The sequence below is a fragment of the Prionailurus bengalensis genome, chromosome C1, assembly GCF_016509475.1.
Source record: "Prionailurus bengalensis isolate Pbe53 chromosome C1, Fcat_Pben_1.1_paternal_pri, whole genome shotgun sequence".
Lineage (NCBI taxonomy): Eukaryota > Metazoa > Chordata > Mammalia > Carnivora > Felidae > Prionailurus > Prionailurus bengalensis.
This window is the reverse complement of record NC_057345.1, coordinates 135,377,566-135,401,550: the sequence shown is the minus strand read 5'-3', so window position 1 is coordinate 135,401,550 and position 23,985 is coordinate 135,377,566. Positions and strand designations below refer to the sequence as shown.

The 23,985-nt window shown below is 37.4% G+C and overlaps 1 protein-coding gene across 1 annotated transcript in view; it reads right to left on the bottom strand.

The window, feature by feature from the left end:
* Positions 1–23,985, bottom strand: part of ARHGAP15 (Rho GTPase activating protein 15) — a 620,330-nt gene that overhangs the window by 55,122 nt on the left and 541,223 nt on the right. The window contains exon 13 of the mRNA XM_043576628.1: positions 7,687–7,792. Within this exon, the coding sequence (XP_043432563.1) occupies positions 7,687–7,792 (106 nt within the window). The remainder of the gene's footprint in view (positions 1–7,686; positions 7,793–23,985) is intronic.

Genomic DNA, 23,985 nt, shown 5'->3' with positions numbered 1-23,985 from the left:
ACAGGCAACAGGCTGTATGTAGCTTGAGGGTGGGCCATACTTTGCCAACCTGTGATCCAGTCCAGTGCCCGGGATACAGAGGGCACTCATTTAAGACATAAAGGAATAGACAGGATTTCACAGTTGATAAATATTTTAATAAGTGTGAATTTATTTGACCTATTTCACATATGACCAAAAGGGAGAGTTAGAGACATTAAAAGATTTTCTTTAATGTTGTACAGCTTCTAAAGGGTGAGGTTGGGACTTGAGCCTATGTCTTCTGATTCCAAATCCCTGGTTCTTTCCATTAGTTAAAAGGCCAAGATTCATAGTGGAGAAGGATGGGGCAACTTACAAAATTTACCTCTTATGAGAAAATACCCCTATGAGGTGGACCACCACTGACAACAGGGAAGACAGTGGTAGATGGACAGTAGTCATTTTAGGTTTTGTTTTGTTTCCTATTATTCAATGGGTAATGTCACCATTCAAATATTAAAATAAAAGATCTAAAGTAATAATTTCCCTCCTGTCTTAAAAACCTTATCTCCCAAAGCCTTCCTCCAAAACAAGGATCCACCACTGGAAGGATCATTGAACCTTAGTCCCCAGCACACAAACCTTATAAATCCTGTGCCAAGATGTCTCCTAAGTAGATGACATTTTAATGATTACTACAGGGAGTTGGGAACTATTGCTTCATCCTCACGATCAGAGTAATTAATTTTCTTAACTACCAGGCCAAATTCTGCCACAGGAGTCCAGTTGAGAAATTTCGGGCCCATAGGAAGTACATTAGCTCTTCAAAGTGATTAGGGTGCCATTTCAAATACACAAGCAAAGGAGCTATTAGGCTTCTGGCTTATTTCAAACGACTTGCAGCCCTTGTCCCTCAGGAAAACGAAAAAAAAAAAAAAAAGGAAAGAAAAAAGAGAGAAAAAAGAAAATAACAATTTGTACAGGTTGCTCATTTTCCAGTAAAAATACCCATGGCCTGCAAGTCATTGGCTATCAGGTATTATGGTTGGGTGAGCAACCAAAGTGTACAGAAAAAGGGGGGAGTGCCAGAGACAGCACAGAAAAACATAGCCTGATCCAAAGCACACCAGAGCTGAGCACTCAAAGGCCTGACGGGAGGCAGAGAGCTTCACCAGCCATTGCTCTTAAAGACCAGAGAGAAGGGCAAGAGATCATGGGCTTTCAAGTTCATTCTTTAGGCAAGTCTCATTGTTTCTACCAAAATATCAGAAATGCTCACAATGCCATTTTAAAGTCACGCTGGATGAATTATTTCCTTACCATTGTATCCTCATACAACTCTTGTATTTCTAGGCCATCATCATTGGAGTTGCCTCTGACATGCTTTTGTAGAATATTTTATTTAACACCCATGAAGACCACAGAGAAGCTTTAAATATCAGTTTACTCTCAGAAAATAGCCACAGCTCAACAGTTTCGCCTTTCAATGAGGCATTCAACTGGCATGCTTCCATGAGATTTGTCTATTCAGCCATATCATTCCTTCACCTTGGAATTCTATGAACAGCTGGGCGATTTTCTTAGAGTCGATGCAAAAGGGAAGATTTTTTAGTTTTCTTTTCAACCTATTTTACAAAGTGCAAGTCTCCTATAAAAATGTTTACTTGCATCTAACGCCTGCAGCAAATATATTCTTCCAAAGCTATTTTTGAAACTCAGTGAATGACATGATTTCATTAGTCATCTCTAAAAGCCACCCATTTCTAAGATATTTTGAGTTTCTCTGAACAATGTATACTACAGGGGAATTAAGTGTTTTATCATGTGTTCCCCCACTTAAAAATTTGAGATTGTTTTGCCTTCCAAAATTCATGCCACAAAGCTAACCTGGCTGGCGAGTTCAATTTAGCTTGGTAGGTAGACATACTTTTGTATTTATTTTCTCTAAGCATCATGTATTATTTTTATCCTGGAAATAAAAACAAGGTGGGAAAAGACTTCAGTAATAGCTAGAACACCTTACTCGTAGTAATGGCAATAGGAATTCCAGAACTTCAAAAGATCAGTGCTAGATATCAGGTAGATATGTAGTTGGTAGGATTCTAGGAATGTTTATTTACACAGGGTGTTTGAGGCACAGGATAAGGCTCTACCAGCTTCAAAATATCTCACTTACCAGCACCCATAAAGCCAGTGTGGTGTTCTGTCTGGCAGAAAATTCTCACTGTGGGAATCATTCTGCTAAGTAAGATTACAAGGCAAGAGATCCATCTTGAGGAAACTGCTGTAACAGGGGCGGCTCTGGACAAGAAGCATGGGAAAAACTGTCTATCTCCAGCCTCATCATACCTGCCTCAGAGTTAAGGTAGAGTAGATGATCTTAGCAAGTGCCCACTTTGATGTGTTCCTAAGAACATGGAGCAAGATGCAGATGAGGTTGATGGAGAGTCACAGACAGAGTAGAGTTTGGCTGAACAGTTCACAAGGGACTGGCGGGTCGGGTATCGTATGGTTTGTCAAACAGGTAAAATCAGCCTCAATGGGACTAGGGGAAAGTGGCTGAGTCAGACCAGGGAGGGATGTAGGTTCTGGAAAAAGATTTTGTGTTGAGATAAAGAATTTTCTGAAAGCCAGGAAATTTGGCAACCCAGCTTCTGCAGTTCTTCCTATATTTATTTCATTAAAAATTATCTTCTATTTCTCTCACTATAAAAATAATATATATATTTATGTATAATATTTGTCTAGAATAATAAGTTATAAATGATAGGTACATAATAAGTGATAGCTACTGCATGAAACTCTTTTTTATTGTTTATTTATTTATTTTTGAGAGAGAGAGAGAGAGAGACAGAATCCGAGCAGGGGAGGGACAGAGAAAGGGGGGGGGGGGGGCAGACACAGAATCCGAAGCAGGCTCCAGGCTCTGAGCTGTCAGCACAGAGCCCAATGTGGGGCTCAAACTCACAAATCGTGAGATCATGACCTGAGCCAAAGTCGGACACTTAACTGACTGAGCCACCCTGGTTCCCTACTTCACCTATTTTCTTAACCTCAGTGTCGCCTTCTATACCATTGTTAGGAGAGAAAAAGCAACACATGGCCGAAAAAAAACTCCCATAATTTAATGACTCTAAGAATGAAATATTAACATTTCAACAAAAATTTTTGCAGTCTTTTCCAGATGCACACATTTTCCATATATCTATGGTTACACTCTCTTTGAGTATATAAGATATTGTATCCCTGACTTAAACATAATAGATCTCCAAATAAAAAAAAATCAATCAGTCATGAACTACATTTTACTAAGCTGATACGATGTGTCACATTCTATATACCTTCCCCTATCACTGAACACTTAGGGTGCTTCCAAGTTTCTACCAGCGCAAATACGACTATAAACCATTTTGCCTGCATAAACTGCCTCCCCCATTACTTAATATGACTGGCTCAAAAGACATGAAGAATTGAAAGATTTTCATTCTGGAAATATATTACATATATGACTTTCCAATCATGCTGGTTGGTACATCCTAACTGGCAGCATATAAAGGGCTTGATCTAATATACACCCAACAAAATGGGATTCATCCTGTTTAATTAGTTTCCAATGATCTCATCTTCCTCTTTCTCTACCTTTGCAAAATAGAAAAAAGTTTGTTTCCTTCTAACCAGTGTCTCCTTTTGCCTTTTATTATTATTATTATTACTGTCACAATCACCCGGCATTGAAACCTCAGACTTATCTCCATGGCTGACTGGATATGGGGATAAAGAAATGACAGAAATAAAAATTGTGTGGAATTTTGCTTTGAAAAGTCTCAAGGTTTAAGCCATTTCTTTCCATTTGATGTTCATCACTCTAATCCAAACACAACTCCCAGGTGGCCTCCTGGGTCTTTTCTCCTTCGATCTTGTTTGCCTTACACTCTGTTGTCTGACTACTTTCATAAATATTGAGCACATCATGCAATTGTCCCATAGATAAAGTTTCAGTGGTTCTCTATGGCTTATATAGCTCCTTTGCCTGGTTCTACTACCCATCAGTAACTAAACCTTATCTTTGTAGGTCCTCCTTCCTCATTAACTTCATCTTCACTTTGCCTCCCTGCCTTTCCAAAGAAGCAGGCTAAAGGAAAATGCATTTGACACATATTTTATAGAGATAGAACTTGCCATTTATGCGATGACTCAGAAGGTACTACAGGACCTTACGGTACTTATTACTGTAATGTCAATTTGTGAAAGTGGCTATTAATAAAGGTTTCTGGTTGATGGCATTTTGAGATGATAGCTTATTCTGAATTTCTGGTCTTATGTTATCACAGCAGAAGCATAGAACTTGACCTTGAGTTTGATCAAGAATGAGGACTCTGGACTCTGAGACTATTCAGCCTACGCTGCTGTTGTGTAATCTTCTGCCTAATGCATTCACAACCCTTTAAAACTTCTGGCTTTTGAGGACAGGACTGGGACCAACCCTGTAGTCCAATTGTGCCGTATTAAGCTTTCTCAGTTTGTAGTTTCTCTTTCAAGGGAATGTTTAATTCAGTGCGGTGCAAAATTGGAGTTCTATTCTGTTGGCTATAGAGTACGTAGGTCAAGTGGAATTTTTGGCACTTCATTACATTCCCTGACCCTCACTAAACAAACTTCAAAATATATATATTTGCAACAATTTGAAATAAACACTACACACAAGTGTTGATGGTAGATTTTCTGAAGAACTACCAAATGCATCAAGGCTAAGGAAAACATTCTAATGATTCTTTCAAACATGAATATTTTTAAATTCCTGTTAAACAATCTTCCTATTTAGTCTTCTCAGGCTTTGATGACATGCCACAATTGGCTGTTTATCAAAAACTTAGCAAAAAATGATTAATAAGATATAATCATGTGCACACACTTGTGCATAATTAAACCCAGTTTTAAAATCAGTGCAGGGCGGAATATGGTCACACCATTCAAGAAAGGTTGGCAACCTAGCAAATAACGCTTTCCTTTCCATTTATAATAAAAAAAATCATATGTGAATGTTGCGAAGGTGATATAATAATATGATCTTAAATCTTAGTTTAAAACATCTATTTCTATCTCTGCTGAACTGAGTGAAAGTTCTAACAGAATTGGGAAATTAATTTAGGTATAAGAAACATGATCAGGCATTAATTGTTATTCCTGGGATAGTGTGGCATAAAGGTGGAGGATTCTCATCCTTCTGAGATTTTTAATTGGAAGGATTTTCATCTGTTTTGTTTTTTTCAAAGGAGGATTTAGCTAACTCTACATTTCTTCATTTTATAGCTGTTCGTTCAGTTGGGGAAAAAAGAAATAATTGAGACTGAGTAATGGATATTTCTCAAGATCTCCAAGACTAGGTATTACATAGCAGTATGGGTATGATTTATGACTTTGTCCAGTTAAAGTTACTGGGATAAGCACTCCAGTATTTACTTGTAACCTGAAACCCTTTTCATGGTGTGCCTGGATCCTACGGGAAAAGAATTTACATTTGAGGAATGCTTACCTTGTGCCAGGCATTTTATATGCATTATCTTATTTAATTCTCATAACCACAAGGTATGGCCAATATTATTTAATCCGATTTTATGTGCGTGAGATCATAAGAGGAGTAAGGTATAAAATGAGGATTTGACTCTCTCGCTTTTTCTATTTCCTTAAAACCCAAGGTCCTTTCACTAAACCACATGGGTTTCCCATTGGAGCCATTATGTGGAGGTGATAAGAGAGGACATTCTGGCAATAAGGGAAAGTCTGAACTTTGACACAAGTTCTCCTCTGGGGTAAAATAGAAAAGAAACTAATATGATGAGTTAGATTAAAGCATGTTCCCTAATGCAGTAACTGATTAAGCAAGTTATGGACTATCCATACTATGGAATACTATGTCAATGTCATCATTAGAGAGAATCACTTAAGTCTGTTTAATGAAATGGAAGGCTGTCCATGAGTTGCAAAATATTGCATAACAATATGTGCAAAATGATTAACTTTAACACAATAACAACCATATACACATGTTTGCACGTGCTTAAACACAGGTCTGGAAGCATATATACAAAAATGTTGGTTACTTCTGCTCAGCAGGCAAAGAGTAACCAGTAGGCAAATTTTACCTCTTAATCTCTATGCACCACTGTTGCTTAAATTTTGTGTGTGTGCAATTATATGTATTAAATTTACAAGTAAAAAGCATGTAATGGATTGGTTGAATAATCTGTAGGAATGACTCAACCCAAGGAATGGATGATTAAGGAGATTTAATCTCACAAAAGCAAAACAGTCCAATCTATTTGACACTCTATCAGGCATCAACATTACTATATGTATGGCAAAAGGTAAAACCTCATCACTTGTATTGCACTCTGTCTTATCTGAAGAAGGTGTTAAAAGAGAGCAAATGAGTACCAGTCATATCAAACTTAACATGTCCAAAATGGAGCTTTCTAGTTTGCTCTTCTTATTCAACCCATCTGTGTAGTATTACCATTTCTTCATGTGCCTAAGCCCAAATCCTAGGAGGCACACTTGCTTTCTCCTTTCTTTTTCCAGCTGTATTCTGACCAGCAGCAGATCCAACCTGACCTATCACCAATATATCTCTTTAGGGACTCCACATAAGCCATCATTACCTCTTGCCTGGACTCCATGGTTGCCTCCGTACAGGTCTCCTTGCTTCCATTTTACAAATCAATTCTCCACATGGCAGCCAGAGTGATCTTTTATATTCCCTCAATTTAGCACTCCTTATGTTTTTTTTATTGTATTTATTTATTTTATTATTATTAATTTTTTAGAGAGAGAGGTGAAAGACAGAGAGAGAGAGAGAGCGCGCATGAGCTGGGGGGAGGGGCAGAGGGAGAGAGAGAGAATCCTAAGCAGACTCCACGCTCAGCACGAAGCCCAACATGGGGCTTGATCACATGACCCTGGGATCATGATCTGATCTGAAATCAAGAGTTGGACGCTCAACAGGCCGAGCCACACAGATGCCCCAGTTTTTCATTGCATTTAGAATACAATCCAAATCTCTCACTGAGGCCCACAAGAACCTATGTGATCTGATACCAGTTGATCTAATGGCTAGGACCTTAACTCCTACCACCATCCTTCTAGTTCATTAAGCTCTGACTATTCTGGCTTGCTTCCTGCTTTTCAAATACATCAAGCTCTGTGGGTCTCTGGGTATTTACACTTTCTTTTTTTTTTTTTTTTTTTGCCTTCAATACTCTTCTCTTAACTTTTTACATGGATGGCACCTTGCCAATATGAATCAATGTTTTACAAATGAGGAAACTGAATTTCAGACAGTGTAAGTAACTTATTCGTGGTCATAGCACTTGCTACATGATGAAGCTTTGTTTTGCACTCAGTTCTGAATTATTTCATGCTCTTCCCATTACACTAGACAATGAAGACAGTCCATCCTATGGCTGTGGTTAAGGTTATGACAATAGATGAGCAAGTATCTACTTGCTGAAAAGACCAGGAAAAATAAATTATTTTAAAAGTTCCTTTTATAGGTTCTCCTTCCTACCTTTAGCACATTCTCCAACTTCTTCAGGAAGACTTACACTGGCTAAGGGGAAAATTTGAGATAGATACATTTGGAAAATCTTGTCTGAGAGATGTGAAATTCAATACTACTATATAAGAAACGAGAACACGATGACCCAATCAGAACCCCTTACAACTTACTTAGTTAGATGTCCAAAGAGAATTTTCATGGTGTCACGATTTGGTGGAGGGAGTTTTTGCACAAGAGACTTTATAGTTTCAATTCTTGTGTTGTAGTCTTGCTTTTCTGAAAAATAAATAAATAAAAGGAAGGTTAGAAAAAAAAAAAGAGATTTTATAGGTGCATGAGGGAATTTTCTTAGGAGAACTTTGGAGTAAGATGTAGCAACATAAAGTCCTAATCAGCAACCAGAGAGAATAGGTGTATTCAACGTCCTTATCATGAAGTTTTTTTTTAGTTTGACTGTGATGTAGATCATAGTAATACCAAGCAGCAACAGCGTAGCTTTGACATAGTCTTCTTGTTAAGATCAGTTATTGAATCAGTTTTATAAATTCTTTACTGTTTTATAAGACACAGTAGGGTGAATAACGGCTCTCCAAAGATGTTCATGCCCTCATCTCTGAAACCTGTGAATATGTTGCCTTCTATGACAAAAGGGACTTTGCCAATGTGATTCAATTAGGGACTCTGAGATGGGGAGGTTATTTCGGAATGATCTGGGTAGGTCCAGTAAAATCACAAAGGTGGTTAAGAGAAAAGCAGGAGGATCAGAGTCAGAGAAAAAAGATGATGTATCAATGGAAACAGAAAAATAAGTGGCTATTTGATGAAAAGCCATGGGCTAAGGAGCGAAGATAGCCTCTAATAACTGTAAAAGTCAAGGAAAGAGAGTCCCCAGAAGAAGCACAGGTGTGCCAACACCTCGATTTTTCCCAGCGAGACAGATTTCAGACTTCTGACCTTCATGAGTGTAAGATAATATGTTTGTGTTGTCTGAAGCCACTGGGTTGTGATAACTTGTTATAGCAGCAATAGGAAATGAAAAGATGAGGACACAAAATGTGATTAAATTACCAATATTTTATTGTTCACTTGATTTTGTGGAAGGGTAAATAATTTTTTAAAATTTCTTCTATGTTATCTTTTCTCCCTAAGAGATTTTTTTGCTATAAAATTAAAATATGCAAACATTAAAAATTGAAGGCATAATACCTAGTCACATATATTTTCAAAAATATAGTAGGTTGTTTAAAACTACATACCGCCTAGATTGCTTTCTTTCATTTTGTTTCTCTTTTCCTTCAAGGGCATGGATGGCATAATAAGAATTGACTTACTTAGCATCTAGGGAATTCATCTTACCATAATTTTAACCAGGACTTTGAACTGTGATTACTTATTCAACTTAAATACTTTATGCAAATTGACTTAGGTACCTTTACTTTCTATATTCTGTCTCTAACTTACAGAGCTCCTGGTGATCCTTAAGAGGTCACTGTTGGAAAAGACGATATAGAAGAATAATATGTAAGGCACACATCCACCCAATATTTATTCTCTTCTTCTTGGCAAGACAATCCATTGTTGAGGGGATGGCTGTATACTCTACTAAAAGAGTTCCTTTCCCAACCTCCTTGGCAGCTGGAGTGAACATGTGACCACATCAGGCCAATGAGACTTCAGTCAAAGTGATAGAACTTCTGGAGAGGCCATGTGCCAGGAGCTGACTTAGCTTTTTAGCCTTTTTACCTTTCTGCTCCTCAAAATGTAAATGGAATGGTTGTACCATCAAATGACCTTGAGAATTGACTCCACTCAGCTGGAAGAAGTTTCTCTGAATCTGTGAAGGAGTCAAATCAGTCCTGTACAGTCTCTGGGTTTCTTTAACGTAAGAAAATCAGCCAGATTGGACCAAAGGCTTTGAAGATGAGTCTCTGATACTAAAGCCAAACACAATTCCTAATACAAAGTGCTTCTAAAAGCCCAATTCATTATCACCTGTTATGAGGTATATAAACTTTACAGAGTAGGGTAAGAAAGAGTTAGTTCAGAAGCTGGCAGGTTTTTCTTTTTTTTTTTAAGTATACTGTTGCAAAAGAAACTTTTAATAAGGAATTATAGGAAAATATCCTGCAAAAGATGGTATTTGGCAACAGTGGAGTGGGGGGCAATCTTCCTAGTAGAACTCTGCTTGGAAACTTTTCTTCTTCCTCCCAAAACCACAAAGGCCTATAAATAATGCCTCCCACAGTTAGAGCTTTCAAAATTGCAGTTATTCTTAGAAGAGTTCCAACATAATATAGATTAAACAACTGCAAATGAAAGAGACAAAGGGGAAGAGAGAGAGAGAGAGAAATTACAAAAATAAAAAAGGAGAGAGAAAGAAAAAGAAAAGCCAGTTGCAGCATCATGGAATACAGCAGATACAATCTTTCTGCCGAAAGGGTAGAAAGCCCCCTTGTTGCTCAATGATGGTAAGACAATGTGATGCTACATAGGACCAGCTGGAGGCTGTGGGATATAACTAACTCAGAAAAAAGTAAGTAAAACAGCTCAATAAAGAGGAGAGTGAAATTTGTGTAGTATGTCCAGGACAGAGCTCTTAGGGATACTTGGATACTTTGTGTTTAGTCATCTGAAGCTGATACCACACACCAATGATTATATATAATTCACATCTAAATACATATATATACATACATCTACAAATATACACGCATTTACATATTCACGAGGTGGACACATTCTGCATAGTTGGTATGATGCTAGTAGGTATCATTTACCTGAGGACCTGGTGAACTACTTGGTTCAAGCAATAAAGATGATATTGGGAGAGGAGAGGAAGGAAGAGGAGAGGAAATTTCCAATTTCACTGAGATCTCTCGCCATCATAATAATCAGGTCAGCATCAGAGTCTCCAAAAAAGCAACCAGTTGACATTGGGGACAGAAGGAGCAGTCATAAGTTAAGTTTGACAGACGATTAGGTGCATGGTGGCCTAAAATGGCTACATCTAACAGCAAACCTCAGCTTTACAGGGAACATATGACTCAGGTTTAAGAAACGTTGGGGGTTGCTTAATCAGAAATATTTACATTTTCAAGGTCACTGCCATGGTGCTTGAGCCGGAATTAAAACTTTAATAAGCTTGTTTAACCATCAGGTAGAAGAACTATGAACTGCCCGAGACAGAGTCAGTTCTCTCTCTTGTGTGTTCCTTTGCACTTAGGACATTCTATTTATACAACATTCCACATGGTGTTTCCATGGCTTGAATGCCTTTTAAGTTCTCCCATTAAGCTGGGAATTTTCCTATAAAGCTGGACAGATTTTATACTGGCACATAGAGGGTTAAATGAATGAAGACAGAATTATCGAACAAATGAAAAACCTGGACATGGATTAGAATACACTGACCTTGGTTTGAATTCTGCAACGGCTTTTTATCATCTGTGTGGTCTTGGACAAGTTTCTCACTTTCTTTGAATAATATCTAAAAGGCTAGTTTTATGGATTAAACAAGATAGTATGCAATGTACCTAGCATAATGACTAGTAAAAAGTACATACTCCACAAATATTCACCCCTTTCTCACCCCTTTATTCACCCACAAATAGTCACCCCTTTTTTGAGGCCCATGCTGTGTCTGGTTCATGTCTTATTTTCAGCAGTAAGCATTCTACCTGGTTGTAGTGGTCATCCAAAGTGCAGTTGCCAGTACTCGAACTGAGTTGCTGCCCGTTGGTGACAATACAATTGCCATGGTAGCCTGACATTTCACAGCACACTAGATACTTTGTGATCAACAGGGACTGATGATCGGATCGGTGAGAAATTCAGTTACATTTAAGAATCCTTATAAAAGTATATGGTGGTTCCCACATCTGCCTATAAGAAGCATTCTACACGAAGGCTACTTCATAGGAATATTTTCTCTTTCTCTACGTTCACACATACTTGAGAAATTGCACAATTGCATAGTGGTTCACGCATTGTGTGGCTATGTTATATTTAAGTACTGGAGGGGGAAGTGAACAATGGTTCAGAGAGAACTGGAGTATTACTAAGGAAGAGAAATTTGCTTTCCTTACAACATAAGCAGAACAAAATCTTTGAAAAGGTTATAGGAAAGCAGTGGTTTCCCCTTCAAATCAATACCACACCCACTCTTTCATAGCTTGTAGAATCAGGAAATAACGCAAATACTTCTAAGTGGAGGAACATCTAAAAATACAATTGGATACATTAAAATTGAAGTGACATCTTTTCAGATCTGGTTTATTGACGTGTCATATAAGGAATTGGAATCCACATACATAATACAGGACTGGTTAACGAGCTAAGATTCATATACAGCTTACTAAAGATGTGTCACCCGTCTTCATTTGATTCAGTGAGCACTGAAACACAGCATTTTCTATTAATATTCCTCCTTCAGCATATGGTTTCTCGTTATTGTAAAGTATTGAGAGTTTTGAGAAGACTTTAAGATACCTCTGACTTTTTTTTACATTATGACCTAAGGGAAGGGGAGAACTGCTTCTTTATGGAGAATTAGAGAATCTCTTAGGTAAATTGTGAGACTTCTGCAAAATCTTTCCAGTAACAAGCAACTCCATAAATTCTCCACCCTTTCCCTCACATTTGCCCCTAACCTCATTCCTGTATGACTTATTTTTGTATTTACTCTATGCTTTATACTACCTCTGTTTTAGTTCTCTAACCATATCCCAACTGCCTCACCAGTCTGTAAGCTGTGAACGTAACCTCCTCTCTAACTGCACACAAAACCTTTCTGTAGCGCTTCATTGTTGCCACTGTTGGGTGGCAAGAAATGTCTATGTAAAAATACGTATAACTTACATGTCTGTGTTAAAATAGTAAAATTGGAAACGATTTCTTCCTAATGCCTATCCCTCACCCACCTGGCCCCATATTCTCAAACTACGTGAAACTCTGTTGTAAATGAACTTCTTGAAAAACAACTCCAGGCTACTTAGAGAAGTAACAGCTTCTACGTGATGTGAAATAGACTTTAATGTTATGATAAGGATGTGGCTTTATAGTTTTGCCCTGATTCATGGTTTTGAGGACACATTTTTTAAAAATATAGTTTATGAGAGTTACATTTACATTTATCTGCATGAAATGTTGCTACTAAAACAAGGACATTTAAAACCAAATGCCTTTTCTGCAAAGAGATAAGATAAAGTTATACAATGATTGAAAGAGTTCTGTGCAGTGCAGAACCCTGGACCTGGCGACCTCTGGACACTTTTCTGGCCTTATCATCCATGCATTTATTATTCTTAAGTTATTTATAGCCACATGTTAAATCATTTTCCAAAATTAAGTCTTCTTTGTTATGTGGGTTCACCCAGAGGAAGAAAAGACCAGATTCTCTCAGCAGCCAATATATTGGTAGTACTACTCATTCTATTTATCTGTAACTCTTAAAGGACAACTGTACCCCTTTGTTTTAAAAAGGTCAGCAATTATCACAGCTGTTCTGTTCCTTAAAGTTATTCTGGAATGTATAATGCATCCTGTAAGAAAAAGATGGTAGTCTCTTATACATTAGGGCCATATTTGGAAGAAGGCAATTGAGTTTCTATTCGATTCATAATTTTTTGTATCATGACCATTTCAGAGTTTAGAGACTGCCCTGGCTTATAGGAAGAATGAGTATCATCAGATAACATTTTATGTGTTACTGTACCCTACAACTGAATACAAATCTCTGAGGACATGCCTTTTAATTATAAAACTTGAGGTAGATGCTGAGGAATCATCCAAGTCATGATAATTGCCTGATAAATTTCTTTAAGTAACTTACATTTACTTTAGGGAGAAGCATGTGAGGGCAAATCCAGGACTCACAGATGGACTCAAATAAACATATACTTCAAATTCATGTTATAAAATAACAGAAGCCATATACCATGAAGAAGTCTGAAAGAACTCGGTGAGAATTTTATTCTGCTATATGATTTGGGGAAACATATGATACGTTGTTTGAATTTTTGATGCTTCCCATTCTTCAAAACCCCAAAAAGCCCATACCCCATAGGACTGTTTGTAGAATTAAACATTTCGGTGCACATCAATGCACAGATAACGAGTGCTTATTAAATGTAAGTCCTCTTCCAATGAAAATCTTTCTTTTGAATCATCCTCTCTCTCAGGGTTGGCACATGATTGCTCATAGTTCAAGGCTGTTTCCAAAATCATACAAAGCCATAAATATTAATCTTTAGTACCTTTTCCTAAAAACAGGAACAGCCTATAATATGTGATATCTTTCTAAGTCCTCAGAATCATGCCCATTATCAAAGAGTGTTTGGTCATAATTCATAAGTAGATACATTGTATCATAAATAGAAGTGTCATTATATCATAAACTAGGAATAACCATGGCTTCAGGCTAACCTGTGGTTGGCAGTTGCAATTTTTTTAAGATTCTAACCACCCCACTAGCCATCTCCCTCTGAACCAGAAAAGCCTTGTTTTGTATTTAATTAAAAGGAAGGCACATTCTCAATGCCTGCAGATACCTGGTAAGTTTGACTTTGGGTGATGATAATCTATGTCAGAACAGTTCAACTTGAGAACGGAGGTATGTAACTTGCAGGGCACGAAAGATGCACCAGGAACTGAACACTGGCCTCAGGTAAGACCTCTGTCTCTCTCTCGTGCGGATTGCCTGAGAATTAGAATGAATCACCGCCCTGGCACACTTGTATGCCGAGTTTCTCCTTCCAAGAGATGTTAATATTTTGTCTGATTTTTGAATAAAGAAGGCTTTAAGGAATAATTTTAAAGATGAAATAACTCTCCATAGCTAATAAATGTCAGTAGTGAAAATACTATGGCTAACTGATTGCCATAAGTCCATGGATTCCATAACCTGCGAGGAAAGCTTCAGCATGGTGGCTACTTTAGTATCATTTCCAGAGGCCATTTCTGGTTATTGTGCAGGAGGAGGCTGGCCTTTAGGAGCAAACCTAACCTTGTCAAGTGCAACCTTGATCTCTCTCCGTCTCTACTCTTATTCTCTGGCAATGAAGAATTAGAAAATTAAAGAAGTTAATTAGAAAGCTGAAAGAAAAAAAACCTAGTTCTTAAATAATTTTTTTAGAGTGTTAAACATAGACATGTGTACATGGTTGAAGAAAAAAATATTAATTAAGTGCTACGTGCAAACCTGTGGCAGATACAAAGTTGATTCTTGTCTTCTGTCCTTTGACAACCCTGGGGGGCAGATGTAATACACAATATGACATTAGAGATATTTAAATTTAAGACATATCATAATGTCAGGATCAGTGAAGTTTACATGTTTCTTCTGACTGAAGGGGCCCTCTAAACTGATTGTTAAACTCATATTGTTTCTGAAGTGTTAGCTCCTTATACCAAAAAATTCAAAATAATTGAGATATGTACCTAACACTAAATCAACAAATGTAAAATTTTATTTAATTATTTGCGGAAGGACTTAGAATTATTATTCTTAACTTCTTTATACATTCCCCCAAATACATTCAGGCAAGTAATTAAATCACCTTTACTTTTTCATGTGACTATACCCATGTTATTCTAGGCACATCAGGTGCATTGACCTTACATTGAGGGCAAATTTGGAAAAAAGTATTCAAGTTTTAATAGTACCTTAAAAAATTTTTAATGTTCATTTATTTTTTGAGAGAGAGAGAGAGAGAGGAAGGGGCAGAGAGAGAGGGAGACACAGAATCCAAAGCAGGCTCCAGGCTCTGAGCTGTTAGCACAGAGCCTGATGGGGGGCTCAAACCCATGAACCGGGAGATCATGACCTGAGCTGAAGTTAGAGGCTTAACCAACTGAGCCACCCAGGCACCCCAGTAGTAACTTTTAATAAAGGGTATTATTGCTTTGGTGCAACTAGTTATAGGATGAAGCGTTTCCTAAAATTCACCAACTTAAACCTGTCTCTCGAACACCACTTCTTGAATTTTGCAGCAACGCCCTCTTTGTGTGAATTGAAGGGGAAAGCAATGGCTGACACCCCAGTAGCGAACTTTACGGGAAAAAGTGTGATTGTATTGTCCTCCCTAGAATTTCTTGTTTTCAAAGTAATTTTGGAGGTGTCATGGTGGCCAAGTATATTTCTGTAACTTACAAATGATACTAATTCATCCTCAGGCGATAGTCTGTGCTGAGAAAATAAAGCTCGCTAGTTTATTTCTTTGAAATTCAGTTCTCCTGTGAGAATTTTCTTTAAACTATACTTATTCAAGCATATCTGCTTTTACAAGCTTAAAACATACACACACACACACACACACACACACACACACACGAGTTACCGTTTTGAGTCATTTGACATCTTTCTAATCATAAACCAGTAATTCTTTTCAAGTTATTCAAGTAGCTATTTATATTAAGCATTATCTTTGTACATTTTCATGAGGGTAGAAATCTTACAAATACTTTTCTAGATTTGAAGTTTTTAATATGTGTCTACCTCTTTCCACTGGTAGGTGAATTAAACTATTTCTAGGGGATTTAAAAATCTCACTTAAAAACAACTAGGACTTGTCACACAATTAAGAAAAATGTGAACTAAAAAAATATTTTCCCCGTCTTTTAGGTTAAATGTAAATTTCTTTAAAAAAAGCATATTAAACTTATCCGTAACTATTCATTTTGAGCAAAAGACCTCTGAAGAGGAGTTAGTGCTTGGTAGGTGAACTGTTTTTCCAGCCAATCCATTTGACATGGCCACACAGTGACACTGAGAACAGAGGAGAGTTAATAGCACAAGCATCACAATCCTTTAAGAAAGGGGGAATAAAATAATTTTATGATTCAGCTTTATTTTTTAATTGTGAGACTTATTGTAAAAGAAGAAAAACAGGCAACATGTGGTAACTTTAGTCAGCATTTCTGAACTGGGAATGATAAACACCTCTGCCTGGCTCTGGCATTTATCAGGACTGAGATATTATTACCACATAGAGTCACAGCATGGTTACTGTTATCATCGGAAAAAAGAGCCAGCTAATCTTAATGGTTTGTAAAGCCGTTACCTGCACTGGTCTGACATTTATCATGATCATTTTACCACATGGGTCCTACATAGCAAAGGTCTTTTATCTGGAAGGGACATCACTATGAATTATTATTTGCAGCTAGGTAGAAAATTGTATGTTGTAGATACCTTTTCTCATTATAAATCACATAGTCACATTTCACCATTTCCCCCAGAAAGCTGCTGAGCCCAGGTTTTTTGCCACAGCTTGCTTTCCTCTCCATCTCTTTCTCTCTCTTTATAGTTTCTTGAAAATATTAGCCATTTTTTTCATTAATACCCTTAATATAATTTTTGAGGAACTAGGTAGACAGTAGGTGAACATATGGAGATACTTTTATTATAGTTAGGGGACTTTCCTTCACATTCTGGGAAGGGACTGGCCAGTACTTTTAGAAATTGACATTGATAAACGGTCTACTTTTGCTGTTGTTGTTGTTGTTGTTGTTGTTGTTTCAAATGCTTATTCTCCTTTCTGTCTTGGTGGGCAGACTTTTTCTGTTCCTGACCTTGCCAATAGAGTATTTACCAGTAGATCAAACAAAATTTCCGACGCTTGATTTGAAACCTTCAAAACACTAATGCCATCTCTTGCCTGAAATCCTTAGCTTGGAAATGTGTTCTCAGGGGGAGAAAATAATACTTTTATTTTGCCAGATTGTGACACTGCTCAGATTTTGTTTTAGCACGTTACAATGGGGTAGAAGTTTCCGCCAACAAATTTGTTTAAAAAGATGCTTGGGTTCTATCCTTATCTATGTCCTAATCATTTAAGTTAACATATTATATAGAAGAAATGAGGATATTAAAAGGTACCATGTTTTAGAACCATGAGACCAAGTCATTGAAGTGAAATGCATTAATTTGACAATGGAAAATTGCAGTGAAGAGCCCAAGTTGTTTACCATGGGGAAGAAATGAACAAATCCTCTCTTTTAAAAAGATTGAGACAACTAATCTTCTGAAAGAGATATTTATATATTTTCTTCTTTCTCAAGTGTTCCATTAGGAATAAACAAGCCAGAAATTCTGCACTTTTATAATGAAGAGGGAGGAGAACTCCTTGCCATTTTTGCATTTAGGAAGAAATGTGCAAGAAGAATGTGACAATTTAAGCAAATCAAGATTGTTTCAAATGGATCACAAACGGGACTTTGTGGGATATTTTATACTAGCATGTGAAGCAAACAGTAAATTTGAAAGGAGGATTTTCTCAATGGTCTAGTTCTGATGTGTTTTCCCATTTCTTTGTGTGTTTAAAAGAGGCTTGGATGTGGTGTTTTAATATTGCTTCGGCTCTTTTGCAAATGAGTTCTGGAGAAATATTCGCACATGAAGGAAAGCCGATGTGCTGTAATGCTGACAGCAGCTGGGGGGATATGAATGAAGAAACCAGATTCCCAAGGCTGAATTTAGCAAAAAATAAACACCTATCATTCCATTAAAAAAATTACCATTTTAAATGTTTATGGGCATCAATAGCAGACCACTCTCCCTTTGATAAAACCAATATATACGTATATATATATATATATATATATATATATATATTTCCCCCCCCCCCCAAATAACTCCATTCCTTAAGGGGTGTGATAGAAACTAACCTGATGTGCAATATTTTGCACTGAAGTGCATTCATTTGCTGCCCTTGTTACATTTGGTTACACATTAATTTTTATATTATTCTGCATTTCTTCCAAAGGAAACAGTTTCTGTTTCAGGAACCTGCCAGACATGCTTGCATAAATTTGGGTGTGGCGCAGGAGGGGGTGGTTGGAGGAGGTCATTTGTGAAATTAACGTGTCCTTTTACTGCTTAAGATGAGTTGCGCACACTTTGGTTCAGTCTTCTAAGATTTCATTGGAAAGCAGTGGTCCAGTATACCAACACACTGCCTTACCAATCAGAAAAAGGCTACACTGATTTCAAACAAACAAACAAACAAGCTTTTTTATTCTATTTCAGAATGACTCTTTTGTTCTAGTTTAACATTTTCCTGCCATTATTGCCTCCCCCCCCCCCCCCCAACACTGCAACCTGGGAGTGCTTCCAATAATTAGCCAGGGGCTTTGCTGCTTGGATTTTTCTCCTTTTCTGGGGAACTGGGTGAATCGTTGAGTGCTAATGAATGTCGGAGACTTCTAGCAGTGGTTCGAGCCAGGCACAGCGCGGGCAGACGCTTTCAGCTTCCCACTGTGCCGCAGTGCAAGCCTCCCCGCTGGTATGTTTACCATAGTTTTAATGTCTGCGAAAAATTCCTGATGCAACCGAATTATGTGGTGCCCTCTTGTTTGTCTAACCCCACCCCCACGCCCTCCACCCCCAATTTGGCAGATTCCTTTTGCCCCTGCCTATTGCAGAAAGCTCCTTCTCAACTTTGTGGCCATCTTACCACTCCAATTCTTGCCATGAGAGCCCAGCTGCTCTGGAGGACCAGACACGGTCAATCTAGAAGTTTCCGGAGGATTACACACACCCTACTCTACTTATGACACCTAATAACAGACATCCTCCCTTCCACTGCATTTGAATTTCATCGGAGGTAATGTTAGAGCAACAAAATTAATCATCGGTATTGACAAAACTAGCTTAAAAACATAAACGTGCTTGGTGAAATACACTGTGCCTTTAAAGAAATCTATTGAAAGACCTCAGACAATCACTGCAAACTAAATAATGTGCTCTAAGACGAAAACAACCAATCTGTGATTTGACTTGATTTATTCTTTGTCCTTTTCTTAAAAATGGTTATCTCAAAGAAAATGACCATTCCATTATATTGTAAATTGATGAATTCACCAAGTGTGATGCACAGTGAAGTTTTTAATGAATATTCATACAACTCTTTCAATCCATTAACAGGACTTAAGACAATGAGGACTTAAGACTCATTCCCATTTAGACAGTAGAGGGAAAGTGGAATTAATAGCATAAACAGCCCTCGGAAAGTTTAACTTTAATGTATCAAACTCCAGGTGCCAGAGTTTGAGGAAAATAACCAATAATAGCCATTTTTTACATATTTGATGGGACTGATTATGCAATGTGCAACTCTAAATGGCTTATAGCACATTGTAGCATGGTTCCATCCCATTGGCTACAGTAGGGTGCAGGCAGATGGATGACAGTGACAGGGAGAGAAGTGCTTTTGCTTAGCCGTGCGTTAAGATGCCATCCAGAAGCTCTGTGCACTGCAGACACTTCATTAGGATGCCAGGATAATGGTAAACTACCACTCAGAGTGACACCCCATTTCCTGCTTACTGAGCGCTCCAACCTCGGCAGATGTCAACAATCTCACAGTGCTACAGAGCAGACCTAACTTTCCAGCCACTTTGACTCCAATTTTTTCCTCCTAACAGTGCCATACATTATGTGCAATATGTAACGGCAAACACCTCACCAAAAACAAAATCTGCCCAGTTCGTTATGACTGGAGTGAGTGCTTAATTTTTTTGCCTTTGAAAAGATGAGGTACAGCGATTTGGGTAAGAGAATACATCCAGTCACTAACCTAACCTCAAAATTTCTTGCTATGATTTCCATTTGCTAATCAGTTCAAAGTGTTAATTGTGTGGTGAACTCTGATTAATAGTAGTTAAACTCTGATCACAGGGGATATGACTGTTTCTTTTAATTAATGTCCATTCCAAAGGTAAGAGATTGTGGAATTCCTTTGTTAAAGATTTTAAACTCCGTTTCGGTGTGGTTCTTAGTTGTCTGCCAAGAAAAGGCTGACTTGAGCATCTGGATGATATTTCCTCTGCAAATGTATAACTTGAGGCCATTCGCACACCACCTTACCAGCAATTCAAGCCAATAGCAACTTTTTTTTTCCTATAGTGTAAAGTCCAAAATTCTCTTTATGAAGAACGAAGGTGTAATTTAGATAATGAAAAGAAAAATTCCCCAGATGGAAAAATAATACTTTGAAATCTATCATGATGATACATGATTGATTTACATTTGTCATTCTAAGCATCTTTTTAGAAGTTCAAAGGGCCTTGCAAATGGCAGGACTAAAAATAAATATCCTCCTCTGAGGCCTGTTTCCATTTCCAGGTAAAGACGCAAATGTAAAGGAGAAGTCATAGGCAGAGGTCACACTCCAAAGGAGAATTTGAATGCAACTTTCAATGTGATATCCTGTAAAAAGAGGTGATGCAAATCTTGACTTTTGGTTTAAAGTGGCATCTGGTTGGCAACACCTAACCACCTCTTGGAACCTGTCACTAACTCTGCTTGAACACAAAGAAAACAGACTAGAGTTCCTAAAAGAAACAGGAGCTGCCAATCAACATGGTGTCAAGGAACTAAGGATAATTTCCTTGAAGACAGATTGAATTTAATTGGAAAATGCCAGGTGGTGGGACCACCTGAGCTATGGAGCTATTGAACCAGAGAGCTTGACTTTCTGGAAACAGATACGTCCTTCTCTTTCTTCAACTGTCTGGTCTCAAAATCAGTTTCAAGGTCTATGCCAACCTGAAACACTGGGCAGCACTCTCCGTTCTACAGAGCTAATCCCGTTGAGTAGTGTGACTGTTTTCTCTATTTCCTTTCTCACCAGTCCTCTCCCATTCTAACTATAGACCAGGACTCCTTTTTCACCTGTAATAATTTGGAGATAGTGGTTTTCATAAAATAACTGAGGAGTCTGAGAGTGGAAGGCAGGAAGGATGCTCTGATCATGGCACAGATTACAACAGACACTGTCATCCCATATGTAAAATGTAGGAGGGATGGAGACTGGTAAAAATTCTGTTAGGAATAAATTCTTCGAATTCTAATGTTTTATTTATGTATTTCATCTTTGAGAGTTGAGTGAGTTAAGGAATATAGTGGGAGAGGATCTTCGATATCAAGGTGGTGGGGCCATAAGATACTAAATATGCTAGGTAAGAATTCATATAAGAGCTATGGTTATCAATTTGTCATTTGGGCATAGCTCCAAGACAAGGATTTGACTCAAAATGAGGCAGCGGGTAAAAGGCAATATGTGTGTTTGGTTACATTTTCACCTTTTGAGATGACTAAACACAACAAAATTTACCACAGTGCATGACTTTTAAAAACACTCATTTCAGATAAGAGAACAATGCTCAGAAGCGCAGAACTTTCACAATGACCATGAGACAAATAGGAAACTATTTAGCACCTTCAATAGAATTTGAAACATCAAAGATTCGAATGAAAAGGAGCAGCAGGCCTCCATAAGGAGAGAGTAGGGTAAGATGGAAAGATGAATAGGGTGGACAGGATAAGAGGGCAAGGAGAGAGTGAGGAGAAAGACAGTGGGAAAACTAAGAATGCAAAGTACTTTTTTTTCAACCGCCAAAAATTCCATTCAGTGATATGGATGCCAAACTAGAGAAGCTTCCCCAGAATGTGGAAATGAAAAAAATGATAGGAAAAAGACATGTTGGAAGTCAGAGAATTGAGAGACTATGATTTGTAAGTATCCTTGAGGGAGAAACCAGAACATTTGAAAGCTATACAATAATCAAGGCAAAATTAAAGCAAAATTCTGAGAATAAACAACAACAACAACACTATCTGAATATTTAAAATGATGGCCAGATTCTAAGAAAACTCGACTGAGTAAAGACGCTACCTAGACGTATTTTGGCAAAGCTTTGAAGTGATACAGATCAAGGATAATGCTACATGTATTCGAACAAAAAGAAGACAAAGTAAACTTCCTCAGACTTTCCTAAGACTTATTTCCCTAAATTCTAAAGTAAAACAAAGCAATATCTACTGTTTATAGGATGAAAATCGTGGCCCCAAAACTCTCGTGTTATCTTTTGCATGTTAGAACAACAGAAAGACATTCTCATTCATGCAGAGATTTATAATAGCACTGTTTTCTTGAAAAGTTTACTGGAAGGTTTATGTAAGCGTACCAAGTGATGAATCAAAATTTGTAACTCAAAAATAGAGACATTATAAACAAAACTAAGTATCTATTTAGTTTGGACCCAAAACTCAGAAGACACTATTGGATTATTTCTCTTTGGCTTCTGTTTCATTCTCAGACCAAGAGTGGTCTTCTCTTCACAGTTCAGGTGAAAGCTCTGGGGACATATGATGACCATTTGAAATGGTGACTGGTGCTAGTCAATCCTGGCATGTGCTAGCAAACACCCTTATTGGAACATCACACTGGAGAGTTACTAAACAAGACCTCTCTTCCCCTTTTAATAATCAAAGCCTCAGAGAACAGCAGAATGTTTACTCCCATTGCTAAGACTCTTTGGTAAACATGTTTTGTATCTATAATAATTGTGTTGAAAAAACTGAGTCTGGGGACAGTTGAAGTGATAAAGACTGACAAATCAAGTAGTAATAGGGATTGTATATGAATTTTCCTACGTGACATACTTTTTTTTTTAAAGAATCTAAGTAGGCTAGGGAAAAAATGTCAAGCAAACAGGTCAGAAAGAAATATCCCCAGAATATGGTGATGAAATTTAGAGTGATTTTAATTTTCTTCTTTTTACTTTTCTGTTCAAGTTAGCCTCAATAAATATTTATTACTTTTATAATCTGTTATAAGAGACAATTTAAAATAAGCTTGTATAATTGCTTAGATACCACATAATTATGTGTCTTTACTAAATAGTTTATTGAAAAGCCTAGTAGAAAACATACCAAAATATTAACCAGAAGTTCTCTTTGAAGAGCAGTATGGATGATTTTCTTTCATTTTTAAAATTTGTTTTCCAAATTTCCTGTAATGAGTATGTGTTATCTTGATAATAAAGATAATTCTCCACGTTTGGTACACATGATAACCTTCAGTTGCTCTATGACACAGGAAAACATGCTATTTTCACAGATGAAACCATTTCTAGGAAACTAACGTACTAGACTTTCTTCTAGGTATTTCTGTGGCAGTTACTTTCTTGTTTCGTGAATATATTCCAGAATCAAGAAAGCAAAGTCAAAATTTGACACTTTCTTCTCATGGCTGAAAATATTGGGCTAAGGGTGACTGCAGGGAGAACACAGAAGATAGAAAGTGCCACGGTGCACAGTACTATATATTTGCAACCTGAAGAGAGGCAGCTGATCCCGCAGGGCCTTGTATGTAAATATATTTTAGTTCCATGTTCTAATTTCTGTTTCTTCCTCAAACAAATCTTTTCTTAGAGTATTATATTGCTTATTGGACTGAACTTCTGAAGAGTGGAAACTAAAACTTATAAACATAGCACTAGTTCAAGGATGAGATTTCATGGTAGTATTTTGAAGTTAAAAAATAAGCTGATACTCATTTTGTGCTGAAATACACCTATCCCTTTAAGCCACACCCATTTCTTGTCTCTTTTGGAAACTATATTCAAAGGCTTTCTCTGCTTATAAAATCAAAGAATGAGGAAGTCTTCAGCTAATTTATATCCTT